We start from the raw sequence: 14,475 nt of genomic DNA, 5'->3' as shown, positions 1-14,475 counted from the left end.
ATAATTAGCCAACACTTTTTTTGTTTAGTTTTGAATAAAGCTGTATTTATTCACTTCTCACAACAGGACATACAGTACCTGTCTATCCTTGTCTTTGAGTGGTTCTACCAGGATCATGGCTGCAGCTTCAGCCATCAGATCACTTTTACAAGTCCCCCCACCTCCACCTGTTGCCTTCCCAGGCTCTCTATTTCCACCTGGGAGCCCAAGACTGAAATGGGTGGTCAGGATGGAATACCATAGAGTTGAAGGAAGAACTTCCATTCCTAGATCATCTCTTTGCTGTTAAGGGTTTGTAAAGCATCTAATTAGACCAATCTCAGCTTGATCAGATGCTTTTGAGGGCAGAGGAGAGATATGGGGTCTGATAGACCCAGATCTCTCAGTAAGGAGTACCTGTCACTGCTCATACTATCACAAGGAATGTTGTTAATCCCTTGTAATAGTAATAAAGTTGATAAAAAATTTTAAAGAGACAGTTTAAAAACAACTGCACAGGTAGTTTTCTTTTGTAATTCCCAGAGTTGGGCTTTACAGTATGGGTAAAGTGTTTTCATAGGCTAGAAGGATAAATGTTCTTTCTATCTTCCTGGCACAAAGTGACTACCCTCCCCCATATTAAATTAGACAACCAAGGCACTTAATCTATAAAGCCTATGACAGATATCTTCTTTTACTTTGCCTCACCCATGCAGTCTAACCCCAAGGAAATTATATCTAGCTACATATGCCAAGGGCCTCAAGTATTGGGAAGCTGTTCCATAGAAGTCCATGGGATTCAACAGCACCAGCATGGACAGAGCTAAGAGAATTTGGCGTGATGGTACAGGACTTCCTGCAGGCCATGTATTTCCAATTCAGGTAAGCATGAGGCAGAGTGGATCAAAAAGATAACTATCTTTTGAAGTGCAGTGGTTGAAAGATCCTGTCAGTTAGCAAACCTAACATTTCTGTAAACAGATTATGCAAGTCATGAAACAACACTAGGCAATTACAGCAAAATTGTGACATGCGTTTCAAGTAACCCACTACATATACTTGGAATTTATGACATGGTTATCAATTTTAGTATCTGCAGTACATGCAACAGCTGTGACAAGCACTAAAGATTTCAGAATAAGAAGAGTTCATCTCATTAACCCAGGAAATATGATCTCTTGCTTTTAATTACTGCACTAAAAATACAGAATTGTGCCCAGCTTGGTTGCATGTGGTAACATGTTCTCTAGTTTTAACATAATATGCAAATATGCAGTGAGATGCTCTGTGAGAATTTCTTTGGTGTCTATGCAATTCAGCATCTTTAACAGCGAAGGACTATTTTCATTGCAAATATAATAAATTACCTAATAAGATCCTCTATATTTTCTTCCACGACTGTAGGAGGGACATTAGAGACAATAACTTGCATATCCAGCTGATTAACCACAGAAATCTGAAAAATATAGACAAGAAAATCCATTGGAACTTGAAGGTTATCTATGTTAGTATAAAAGTTGATATATGAGTTCTCATCTCATAGTAGGCAATGTAACCTAATAATTACTAATTTGTGCTGAAAGCTGTAGGAGCTTGGAAGCCTTGATTTTCTTTCAGCAAACACAACTGTTGGAAATGTGAGCTGCACCATAAACAGTGCTTTTAAATGTGACTTGTTTTGCTTATGTTCAGTTTAGAAGCAAATGAAGTTTCTTCTTCTGGAACCTTTTTCATGTTCAGATCTTGCACTAAAAAGCACACAATAGGGTTGATTTACTAAAACTGGAGAGTGCAAAATCTGGTGCAGCTGTGCATGGTAGCCAATCAGCTTCTAACCTCAGCTTGTTCAATTAAGCTTTGGCATAATAAAACTGGTAGCTGATTGGTTACTATGCAGAGCTGTACCAGATTTTCCACCCTTCAGTTTTAGTAAATCACCCCTACTGTTTAATAGTCACTGAAGACATACATTTATTTACATGTTTTTATATGGTTCATCTAAACCCTAAATAACACAAAGCTGAATGCTCCTAAACCTGAAGTGGACTTTTAGTTCATAGAAGACATATTAATGCAATGAAGAGAGTTCAGCTGTGAAGGCTGTAGTATTTTACTAGTGTATATTAATATGTTAAGAAAGCTCAGGCCAGATCACTCTTTTTCTTCATTTTAGAACATAATTCCAATTACTGCCAACTTTTATTTTATCTATGAGCCAGTGGCGTCCCTAGGCGGGTACAGGGGCTGCGCGCCACACCGGTTGACACCTATTGCACAGGGTGACACCGGACCCACTCCACGAAAAGGAAAATTTTAAAGCAAGCTGACGATCCCCGCAAAATGGATCAGATCTGTGAATTGAGCATAATGGATCAGAGTCCGATCCATTATGCTCCCCAATCCACAGATCTGATCCATCTTGCGGGGATCGTCAGCTTGCAACCTATACGGGGTTAACTGATCTAGGTAAGGTGCAAGATCCGGGACTTGTCTGTAACCAGGAAATGTGGCCATGATAGCAGGAACCTCCTCCATCTGACATCACTTCTTGAGCATGTGCAGACTGGACCAGTGTTGAAAGATCAGTTAACACCATATAGGTTGCAGGCCAACAATCCAAGTAAGATGGATTGGATCTGCGGATTGGGGAGCACAATGAATCGGACTCCGATCCATTATGCTCAATCCACAGATTCGAGCCATCCTGCGGGGATCGTTGGAGGGGTGACACCAAGTGTTACTGCACCGGGTGACACTAACACTAGGGAAGCCTCTGCTGTGAGCAGACAGCGGTGACTGTTAGTCACCGCTGTCTGCTCTGTGCACCCCCATGCTCACTGGGGAGCACTGGGCTGTGGAGGGAGAGGGAGAGGCTGGCTTAGGCTCTCAGTGGCTTGCTGAGAGGCAGAGGCAGGTTTCGCTCCAGACTACGGGGTTGATCCCGACTTTAAAGTTTGGATCTTTCCCCAGGATGGACCGGCTGAATGACGTCAGCAGACAGCATGCTTCAGCCTGCTGTTAGCTGAAAATGGGTCACAGGAGTGCCGAATGAATTGCGAAAAGAGCTTTGGCTGTTCCTCTCCTTTATAATGACCCTGTTGCTTTCTTGAAGAAAATTAAAATACAAACTCCCTTCAAAAGAAGAGGAATATTCACCTTTCTTGCAGGTTGTGTGGTGAAAATCTTCACTTTTGCAGAGCTCTGGACGCTGCTTCTATAAAGCTTCTGGGTTTGTGGCATAACATGTCCCCTGAGGGCTGTCATGGTTCTTCCAACTGACCACTTCATTAATAATGTATTCCTTAGGGTATTCTTCCTCTCTTTTTACAAGGAGCTATTTTGTTAGGGAAGTGACAAGGTTGCATTGAAGGAATCCAAATGAACTTGGAGGATATCCCCACTGACCTGATCTGAATTCATGCTCCAGTTAGTGGCTCAAAGTATTGCAAGTAGTGCTAATACATGAGGATCATAGCGTACATTGTTTAATATATTTTCTAGAGTAGCCCCTGTATGAGCTTGTAAATAAAAAACCAAAACACAAATGAATTTGGCTAAAAAATGGACCTATCGGCATTGCACAGTTTTATAAAAAAAATATGAATACAGGTAGCAATGTAAAATGTTTTGTTGTATGCGTTTTGAAACTGTATCATGTTTTAACAATATAATTTATTTTTTCCTGATCTGCTTGTGGAAAGCCCTTGGATACCAAAACAAAATTTAAATTGAGGAAAAAATGGTTACTATTTTTCAGATGGTAAAATATACAACACATATTTTAAAAGACAAACAACTCTTTGTATTTCACCCGTTACTGAGAGAAACTTTTAAATACATATGTTTGAGCTCTTCTTTATCTCTCAATCCATTTGAGTGGAAAAAAAAGATCTTGTTTGTTTTAAATTCCAAAAACCTATTTCTAGTTGCAAGTGCAAACACAAGCAATAACATTTAATTTTTAGTCCAAGGGTTTTACTTTATAAGGAATGACTTCAAACTCTCTCTCTAGGAAGCTGGACTTCAAGAATGCCAAGCTCAATTCTTTGCAATGGGATCAATAGCTTTGACAAGCCACCCGTACTTAGGTAACACATGATATGCTGTCATGCTAGAAAACAAAATTGCTTTTCAACCTGAAAGCTAAGATATTCTGAAAGCTCCAGACATGAAAAGAATTAATAGGTTTCTTGTCTTGAAAGCAATGTAAGATTTACAAATGGCCACCTAATCCATGCAAGTTTCTGAAATGGAAAAAATGTCTGAAACTTGTACTGCCATTAGATTTTCTTTATATTACAGCCTAATACTGGATAATTTTTTCAAACTCCAAGGACTCATAGAAATGATTACTTTAGGTCAAATCATACAACAGCTTGATAAACCCAGGGGCTGAAATATTTAGAAGTTAATTTGCTTCTAGTAAAATTCCGTTTTACTTTTTTGATGTATGAAAGATGTAAAAATGCACCAGACGTAATCACAAATTAATCATGTTATTCATTGATTCACACTACATATTAGGATAATTATGTGTTTGCTTTAAGATGCTTAATCACCCTATACTTTAACCTTTGAGCTGCCACACATATTTTGAAATTACAGAAGTAGGGGCTTACATTTGAACCCCAGTATTGTGATTATTATTTCAATTCATGTATTTACATTAGGGCCTCTGTTGTCTGTTGATGTGCGTTTGGAAAGTAAGTCAAATTCAGGTCAGCAAAGTTCCATTGACTTTAGTTAAGCTACAGACATGGCAGTTCAGAGGCTGCATTTGACCTACTTTGTGGTGTGTTGCATTTCTTTGGATGCAGAATGCCCAACTAAGGTGCATCTGAACAGCAGGCAAAGCAGTTTAAATGCAATATTTTCTTGTGAAACACTGGGGTTAATTTACTAAAATCAAATTGACTGCACACATGCAGTTGTACTCATTTTCCCCAGAGCTTAGTGAATGTAGTGAATCTTCACTTTGTAAAGAATACCCAATGAGGTGCAAGGAAAAATAAAAAAATAGCATTTTTTTCTTACACATAATGCAAATCAGCAAAGCTTCACAGCTTCCATTAACCTCCCTGGCGGTATGATTATTTCAGATTTTTGGTGCTGAAAGCGGTACCATTTTTTTGCATGGAAATATGTATTTTTTTTATTGTAGGCTGTAATTTTTAGGAAAAACTCACTGAAATCTGTCCGAACAAGAGTCTAGTAAACATCCCGGGTATGATAAAATTTGAAACACAAAATCATAAATTATAATTTAATAAATAATCATAAAAATAATATAAAAATAATAAAAAATTTAATTCAATAATATAATCAAACCAAAAACACTGAAATGTGAAATAGAGCGCCAAGTTCGCACATTGCTGAGCTCAGTCGCAAAATCGTTTTCAGTGTCTGATGACGAATTTCCCCCACGAATCATTATCACTCAATTCTGCAAGTGGTTCTGATTTACTATCGCTGTTCTCTAGCTGATCTAAACCGCTTTTGACCTAAAGGGACACTTTTTGGACGCCATGGACATTTCTCAGTTTCCAGGCAGAAAGAACAGACAAAATGCAGGCAGGGCGCAGGACAAAGCACTAGGGACAATATGTATGTGAAATTGGTTGAGACAGCAATGTTTTACTATGTAAAAAGTAAAAAAAAAAAAATGACATTTTTTAAAATTTTTAAATTTCCCGCCGCCGGCGGCTGCGGCGCCCGTACGTCCCGACGTCACAGGGACAGGACACAGAAGCCGGATGCCGGCATCGGCCGGAGGAGATGGCCGGGGACGCTGCAGGGGACACATCGTGGGAGCGCAGGGTAAGGTAAGTGAAGAACACTTGCCGGAGCAGTGCCTCAGGGTAAGCCCGAGTGTAGCTCGGGGTTACCGCTTTTGGTACTGAAATGTTACCCCGAGCTACACTCGGGAATACCGCCAGGGAGGTTAAACTGTGTTGGAAATGAGTGCAACTGCACTTGCAAAGTGCACAGGGGTTTATTTACTAAAACTGGAGAGTGCAAAATCAGGCTCACGTCTGCAAAGAAACCAATCAGCTTCTAACCGCAGCTTGTTCAATTAAGCTTTGGCAATGAAACCTGGAAGCTGATTGGTTTCTATTCAAGAGTGAGCCTGATTTTGCACTCTCCAACTTTAATAAATAAACCTCACAGTCTATTTGTTTTGGTAAATCAACCCTTTTGAACGTTCCATTGAAATGCAAAATGCATACATTTAAATGGAAAAATTCAAGATTTGACTAGCTTACCCATGAACATGAACCCTTAGCAGTCTTTGCAGTTTTTTTTCCTGTGCTTGGGACTCCTATATTCATCCTTAGATCTTGTAACCTTATTCTCATTTTTTTCCTATGTTGTCAGCCTGTGCAAGATTTATTGCACTCCAGTTAATTTTACTTTTGAGCTCCACTATGCTGTAAAAGTTACAATCCCTTTAACTGTAAATGGGCTTCAATACTTAGAGGCCCTGTGACAAGACCATTAATTCCAAAAGCACAAATCTTTCCATGTGTTGTGATGTATTTCTTGCATTTTTTTTACCTGAGTAAGTCTCCCTCGTGTAGACATTCAAAAAGTTTTGAGTTTGTTGCTGGTCTACATGCAGGGAGTAGGGAGGTGAAGGGAGGGATGAAGGAGCTGGACCAGCAGAAAGTAATTAGACACTCCCAGAAGAGGAGAGGGCTATGACATGCAAGAGGAGAGGGAATTGCTAGGGAACTGACTTTTCCCAGAATATGTAAATGTTTAAAATGCATTACGTGAATTAGAAAAAAAAAACATTTATTGTAAAGGAAGTAAGCAATTTAAAATGCTGATTTTTTTTCTCCTTTTTACCTGAAAAATTTCAAGCTTATGACAGGGTCTCTTTAAGCTATTTTAAGTTTTGACCCTCAAATTACAATTAATTCAAGAAAAACGCAACAGTGAATTTACATAATTTAGTGTCCATTAATGTGTAATTAATTTCTGACAGTGCACAATGAATGTACCTCAGGCCATCAAAAGAAGTGCATCCACTACAAAGGGGACTTTTTATTTTAAGCTGGAAAAAACATATAAACCCTGAGCAAAGACAGAACTGTAATCTGTATTAGATGAACCCTGACTTGGTTCTGTTCTGCCATGTGTAACATTGTGCAGCTCCACATATAGGTTTTATTTTGTCATTATAGTAATGAGAAAAAAACACACTGCAATATTGCAAGTGTACTTACAATTACATCTGCCTTGCCGCTTAAACCTTTTCCATAATCATCTGTTGCAACCACTTCAAATTTAAAATAAGACCGCCTCATGTTCTTGAAGAGCATTGCTGTTTTGATGACACCACTGTAGAATTCAATCACAAAACCTTCTTTGCCATCTTTAATTGTTGGTATAACTAGTTTATAGCTGTTACTGCTGTAGTTTCCAGTGTCTTTATCTGTAGTCTGAAACGAGAACAGAATGATACATAAAAGTATACGTAGTTGTTTTTTCTTTAATACAACCTAAAATTATGTTTCCCCTCATGGTTATGCCACCACTTTCCGCATTAAAGGACCAACAAGAGGTCCAAACTAGCATTTGTAAGTACCTTTGACATAGAGAGATGAAAGATACTTGAATTAAGTTGTCTATGGGGTCATTTACCACAAGCAGATTTTATCCTGTTTCCTTTCTTGTCAGAGTGCGTTTAAACTGTGGCTGTAAGGAAGTTCTTGGAGAGTCCTTTTGAACCTTACCAAGTGCTTCCAAATGAACTCAAAAAGTGAAGATTTTTTTTATCTAGGACCCATCTAAAATTGTTAATTGTGACTAAAGCTGGTCATAAACAGTCAGATTTTTTTTTATCCAATCAAACAGATTCCTCCATCCATGTTATACAGTGCAGACAGACAAATCTCCCACTGAGGCTATGGTATTCTGGCAGCTAGCAACAGCATCTGTCAGAATACTGAAAGATCAATTGCTGCTGTTTCCTGACAATTTTCCATCCAGCTACTTTGATTTTTCAATGAAAGGATTTCGGTTGGGCAACTAGCTAAAGGGCCAAACATGCTGCACAATTTGCATAATGTGTAGCCTGTGTAATCAGTACCTTGAAACATCTATGTGCTGCCAGGAATTTCTCCTAAAAAATAGCAGAACACTTTTTGTACATAGGGACTTCTGTGCCTGGAGCCTAATAGATGTATAAGAGCAGTGTAAGATAATCTAAGGCACTGCTGTCCCTTAACTGCCAGTTCATATGAGTGATTGAATGAGATTTTGGGATATCATACTATGCTGTTGACTGATGTCCTTGTTTGAAATGCAGTGCAAGGTTTTCCCTGATTCAGCTTCATTTATTTTTTGGAGCTATGGTATCTGTACCTCCCCTGCTGCTTCTTGATCATTACGCCAGCAGTCATCAGATCACAGTTCATAAGGTGAACAGTTCTGAAATGATGAAGCATCCCCATACAAAGACACAGTGAGGTTTATTTATTAATACTGGGGAGTGCAAAATCTGGTGCAGCTGTGCATGGTAGCCAATCAGCTTCTAACTTCAGCTTGTTCAATTAAACTTAAAGAAAAAACAAAACTGGAGACTGATTGTACACTCTCCAGTTTTAGTAAATCAACCAGTGTGAAACAATGCATTGTAAGCAGGGCGGACTGACCATTTGGAAACTCGGGCACTGCCCGAGGGGCCCGGGGTCAGTAGGGGGCTCCATGAGATGCCCCTGGTACCTTTTTCATAGGCTTTTTTGAGTTTGGGCAAGGACACAGGGGCCCCATGATCCCCTATTGCCCGGGGGCCCCATGAGTTGTCAGTCCGCCCCTGATTGTAAGTAAAGAACTGTGGAAAAAAAGCAGCTGAAGGGAGCCTACAGGCAGCACTGGTGACAGGTTTTTGCCCTCAGATTAGTGTGCAAAGTAGCTTACTTCACAAACTGGTGAGGCAGGGTGTTGCAGTATGACTGCCCAAATTCCCTAGATAGTACTAGGATGCATCTCACAAAGGACACCGTGGGGTAGATTTACTAAAATTGATGCACTTTAAATCTGGTGCAGCTGTGCATGTTAGCCAATCAGCTTCTAACTTGAGCTTGTTCAATTAGGTTTTGACAATAAAACTTGGAAGCTGATTGGTTGTTATGCAGAGCTGCACCAGATTTTGCACTTCCAGCTTTAGTAAATAACCCCCTCCATGTTGAATGATCTTTTGCATACAACACAGAGTGAATGTAACCATAAAAGGTACAGAATGTAGCTTTTCCTCTTAACTAATTGTGTAAATCATCAGGATACATTCCAATACAGATCAAAAGAAATAATTAAATAGTTACAGCTTGGTATTGTTACTATATAAAGTTGTGCATGTGTAATATATTCATTAGGCATTTTTGACTGGGAAAAATACTGTACCTAAAATGGGAATATATTTAAACTATTCATTGTGTTTCTCCACAAATTATACCACTTCCAGCTTCTCAATTCTTTGTGACTCTTTCTACTTCAAAGGCCTGGTAATTGTTTTGTGTGCTTATTTCATCTCATATGGGTTGTAAACAGCAACGTTATTTAGCTCCTCCAATCAGGCTGTGCCCCATGTACATTTGCAAGCTGTAGTGACCAATTGCATCTTAAGCCATCTATAGATGGATTAATTCTTAGCTGGTTCAGCAAAAACCAGCCAAGATTCAAACCATCTATGGACAGGCTGATTGTATGCACCAATCGACTTGGGTACACGCAGCATGTTGGACTTTTGCAGGTGATTATTGCCAGCAGCTATAGCCATTAGCAATAATCACTGTGTTCTCTCAGCAGGGATGGCTCCCTGTGCCCCTCCTGCCAAGGGAGCACAATAGTTCCATGGGAGGGATTCCTCCCAACAGCACTGATGACCCTTTGCAGGAAAGACAGTCACATCAAATATGGCCTGCCTTATAATAGCCACTGTACAGAAAAGAGTAGAGATATGCAATGAATTGTTACCATGTTGTGCTGTCTCTCTTTATCCTGGGATACAAAAGAATTTTTAAATATCATGTATAATTACAGTACATTGTACATTGGGTTGTAAATTTTGGTTGTGTGCTATATATATATATATTATATAACCCTATCAATAAATGTATATTGCAGAATGAACTACTTCTTTTGTCCGAGAAGCCTAAGTTCAGACCAAACTTTTGCCTACTTGGCTTCCTGTTACGTGGGAGACGAAAGTTAGATAGAGAATTAGTATTTCTAATGCTTTCACAGTATTCCACTGTCACTGGTTGCTAAGGAAGCAGTGGGTGCTTGCACCTGCTGTGTCCCTAGGGCCTACTGATGTCACCAGGAATCCTTGGCCACATAATTACAGGGACAGTGGTGAGCTACCAGAGGCACCTATCCCTTTCAAATGAAACAAGTTTTTTGGGCTTAGTTCCATTGTCCTAAATTTACTTCATAAATGAAAAAAAAAGAATGTTGATAGGCTGAAACCATAGACTAAGATTTACAACATAAATCCTTGGCAATCCTGAACTGAGGCAAGAAGGTACTTTTTCCTCCATTAAAGTTCCTCAAAATCTCAAACAGCGTTCTACCAAAAAGTCAATCCCTTGTATATGACAGATCAGTAAGAGCGTTCCTAGTTGTGTGGATGGCCAACCAACACTTGAGCTGCAGCTCCAAAGCTGGCAGCCTAGAGACCAAGGATATTGAGCATAATGTTACACCACTAACATACTTCAATCCTTGTATCAACTGCTCAGTCAAATTTAAATAAACATGTTCATTCATTGGACACTCTTGTAAGAGTTTTACCTGCTCTGTTAAGATTTATGAAACAAGCACCAATGCTAAACCAGATGCAGCAATGATCCTTCAACTGTGTGCATAGATCTAGTGACTGCTTCCACCTTCCAAACTGTGAGATTTTTTAAAAAAGAAGCATTTTCACCAGCATAACTGCAGTCCTGTTTAATCAATACAATAAAGGATCCACCCACTTTTTGGTTAACTCCTCATTAAAGGGGTCATGGACCAGAAAGCATCACAAAACAAATGTCAGTGACTTCCACCTCCTTTATAGATAAAATCCTCAAAGAATAAGTGGCAGGGAGAAACCTTGGTGGAACATGTTGCCTTATACTTATACTTTTGCCTTATCCAAATAAATAATAGCACATTAGATGCTGGCGCATCAGATGCTGCTGAGGGATGTCCACAATCTCTGACCAACCTAATTAGAATCTACACCACTTCTCTTTGGGTTGATGAGGACTCACTCCTCAAGGAGATTGATCCTGTATCAGACTTTTCTTTGCCTGCCTTAAATGGGGTTGATTTACTAAAACTAGTGAGTGCAAAACCTGGTGTAGCTGTGCATAGAAAACCAATCATCTTCCAAATTTTTGTCAAAGCTTAATTGAGCAAACATAATTTATAATCTGATTGCAACATCTTTCTTGTTTTAGTAGATCAACCTCACTGTGTTCTCTACTTGAGAAGACTGAGAAGACCTTGGAATCAATTAACTTGGCCATGACTATGAAAATACACATTCTACCCATCCTACAAAACCTTCCAAAATGGACACCAGGGAGTCCAAGGATGAGGATTACCCCAGAATACCCAAGGCTGGGAGTGGGGAAGGGTTCACCTGGCATTAGATTTGGGGGAAAAAAGTAGATACCCGTCCTGAATGCCACCATGGAGGACTGACTCCTCATCTTTGATAACAATGTCCACAAAGCTATACCAGAATAGGGTTAGGATCCTCCATCAGGGGAAATGACAAACACCCAACATTATAGGTAGCTCTGACCTGGCAGCATCCTTTGTTCAGCTAATCTAGTGCGGCAGTGTAAAACTGCACATGTAGGTCATAAAGCTGGAAGCTTGTACATTGCCTTATGGCATTTCTGCCATTGCTGTCTTCAGACATTTCTGCCTCTGGTGAGGGTAGAAGCCCTTAACCAAGATGGCCAAATTCTTATGACCTAACCTCCCAGGGCAAAGTACCCTACATACTATAAATGGAGAGGTCTGTGGCAAAATCAACATCCCATAAAGGGTCAGTGCTCCTTCACCATGCCATAACGGGCAGCACTCTACACAGCCAAAGAGCCACCCTTCCAGTTCCAATGATAAGTCCATCTTAGGGGGAACTCTGAGGCCTCCACATACCTCAATAAAATTACATTACCCCACCGAAGACAGAAAAGAAGGAGGTGTGGGGGGTGTACAAGAAGGGAAAAAAACGACTTACCACCATACAGAGAATTTCCATTCCAATGCCACCTGAGTTCCCAATCATCCACCTGAAACATGGCAGGAAACCAATGGCACACGTTGGCCTTTATGGGGGACACTGTTATCTCCCATTCGGCTGGCCCTTCGACCAGTATGTGCACTCCCAGAGCAAAAAAAAAAAAAAAACCCCACAAGCTGTCCCAAAGGTCATTTGGCCATTGCAGCCAAATCTCCACATGGAAAGGAATTGCATGTGATCAATCAGGATCTATAGTATTTGGCTTGCCATCCAGCTAGTGAATTGCATGAAGTTAAGCCAAAGTAAATAAAATGTCCAGGATAAAATTTCTATGTCATAACTCTAGTTGTTGTTCTAAAGTGGGGGGGGGGGGCTTGGTAATCAACAGGAGCCACCCCCTGGGCTCTCTTTTTTTTATAGCTGTATCTAGTGTCATACACCTGCAGGAGGCACTATACCAATAAGTGATGATCTCAAGCAAGAGCTGTGTCCTCCAATGAACGAAAGGGAAAAATATTTTTCTAAACTTTTAATACCACAGAAAAAAACCTGTCATGTGAGAAATTATGTAGGTTGCAATAGCTGAACTCCATCTCAAAGTGCTTGTTGGCTATCATGGTAATCCTCTTTCTTTAACACTTTCACTGAACTGGAAGCATGTTACTGAAAAATGAAAGTCAGAACTCCTAATCTTTGTTCCTGTTTAGGATTAACAACTCACATCTAGACAGCCAAGCAACTGCCATGTTCAGGAGGCTGTCGGCAATTTTTTTTTCACGTAACATGTTAACTTTAAGTGACCATAAAAAGTGCTAGTGTTATTAGAATCTGTCAATACATAAGGAAATAATATTAAGACTACTTAATTTACTTAGTCACTGAAAGTCAGAACAAAACAATTGCTAGTTCAATGTTTTTTCAACAGAATATAATTCTGTAAAGCTGGCATAAATGATTTGACCCATGACATTTTTTGCATTTACACTGAATAATTGAGGTTATTTCTTGCTCAAGGGCAAACTAACAGAATTCTGTTCAGAAAAATAACTACATTTATCTTTGTTTGAATACATCTATTAATTTCAAAACACAGTGCAGCTGTTAGTCCTTAAGGAAATGTAATGTTACTCAAAGACAGAAAAACAGTGTCCTGTCATTTTCCTTAAATAGCACTGCATCTCTGTAGGAAGTGACATGGCGGTAAATGCTTTAATTACACTGTTCAACAGGTAAAAAGTTTTGGGCATAAAATTAGCTAATCTTACATAATTTTGGGGTGCTGAAAATGAAAATGACCCTAAAAAATGTTGATTGTCTCTAGTTTCCATGATATATTCACCCATTTAATGACGTAAGCCATTCAAAATTATGATGCAACTTCAGCTGCATATTGCGCAATTGATACTGGTGACCAATAGAAAATTGCATGTATACTGAGATGATGCAATATTAGCCTTTAATTGCATCACTTCACTGCATAAAAGCTGCAGTATCTATAGCTGATTGTAGTTCGACAGCGTCTTTACATTTCGTTTTATGCTTATATAGGCTACTCAGTAATGCCTCGAACTTGTGTGAATAAAGCAGATAACACTGTTCAACAAATTTTTATTTTTTGCCAGTTTTGGAAACAAAAGGATCCATTTCTTAATGAATTTCACATTCTAAGTTCAAATATAACAATGAAATTTGTCAATTGGCTCTAGTTTTTCTGTAAACGGAAAGTTTTCTACTATAGGCGTAATGACTACATAATGCACAATAATTATATAGATAGATGTCTTTCCACAAATATAAAGCAAGTGATATTGACTACATAACAAAGCCTAAATGGCATAATATATTGCATAGGATTACCAAGAAAAATTATAGCCATAAGCTAAGTTGAATCATTTTAATACTTAGGATTCTCACTAGTTTTGTCTTCAGTTTGTGTCAGTTTTGCTTCTCTTGGCTTTTCTCTTGTATTCGAGGAAAGGGCTATCTCTTACAACTGCACGTGACTACACGCTTCAGGTTCTTCCTCACTTGACTCAACCACGAAGGATTCTGGTGCTTTAGGAATTGGTAGCCCCTCTCCATGAGGAACTGGACGTATTGCCGATGGAATATTTGGATAGTGCACAGATAACTTTTTCTTCTTATTTAGCCCTTTTACAATTGGAGGCACCATACAAAAGTAACAATTACTAACATGATCTGTTGGCTCTCTCCAAATCATTGGCACAGCAAAAGGCATAGATGCC

The 14,475-nt window shown here is 39.2% G+C and overlaps 1 protein-coding gene across 1 annotated transcript in view; it reads right to left on the bottom strand.

Annotated features, from left to right (window-relative positions):
- LOC149457718 (uncharacterized) overlaps window positions 1-14,475 on the bottom strand; it is a gene marked incomplete at its 5' end in the record, with an annotated part of 276,029 nt that overhangs the window by 131,815 nt on the left and 129,739 nt on the right. Inside the window, 2 exons of the mRNA XM_089683111.1 lie at window positions 1,347-1,435; window positions 7,209-7,424. Of these exons, the coding sequence (XP_089539237.1) occupies window positions 1,347-1,435; window positions 7,209-7,424 (305 nt within the window). The remainder of the gene's footprint in view (window positions 1-1,346; window positions 1,436-7,208; window positions 7,425-14,475) is intronic.

Source organism: Staurois parvus, unplaced genomic scaffold (genome assembly GCF_062004578.1).
Source record: "Staurois parvus isolate SC_StPar_1 unplaced genomic scaffold, SC_StPar_1.0 ptg000303l, whole genome shotgun sequence".
NCBI classification, from domain to species: domain Eukaryota; kingdom Metazoa; phylum Chordata; class Amphibia; order Anura; family Ranidae; genus Staurois; species Staurois parvus.
The sequence above is the reverse complement of the archived record's forward strand: the minus strand, read 5'-3'. Positions and strand labels throughout refer to the sequence as shown.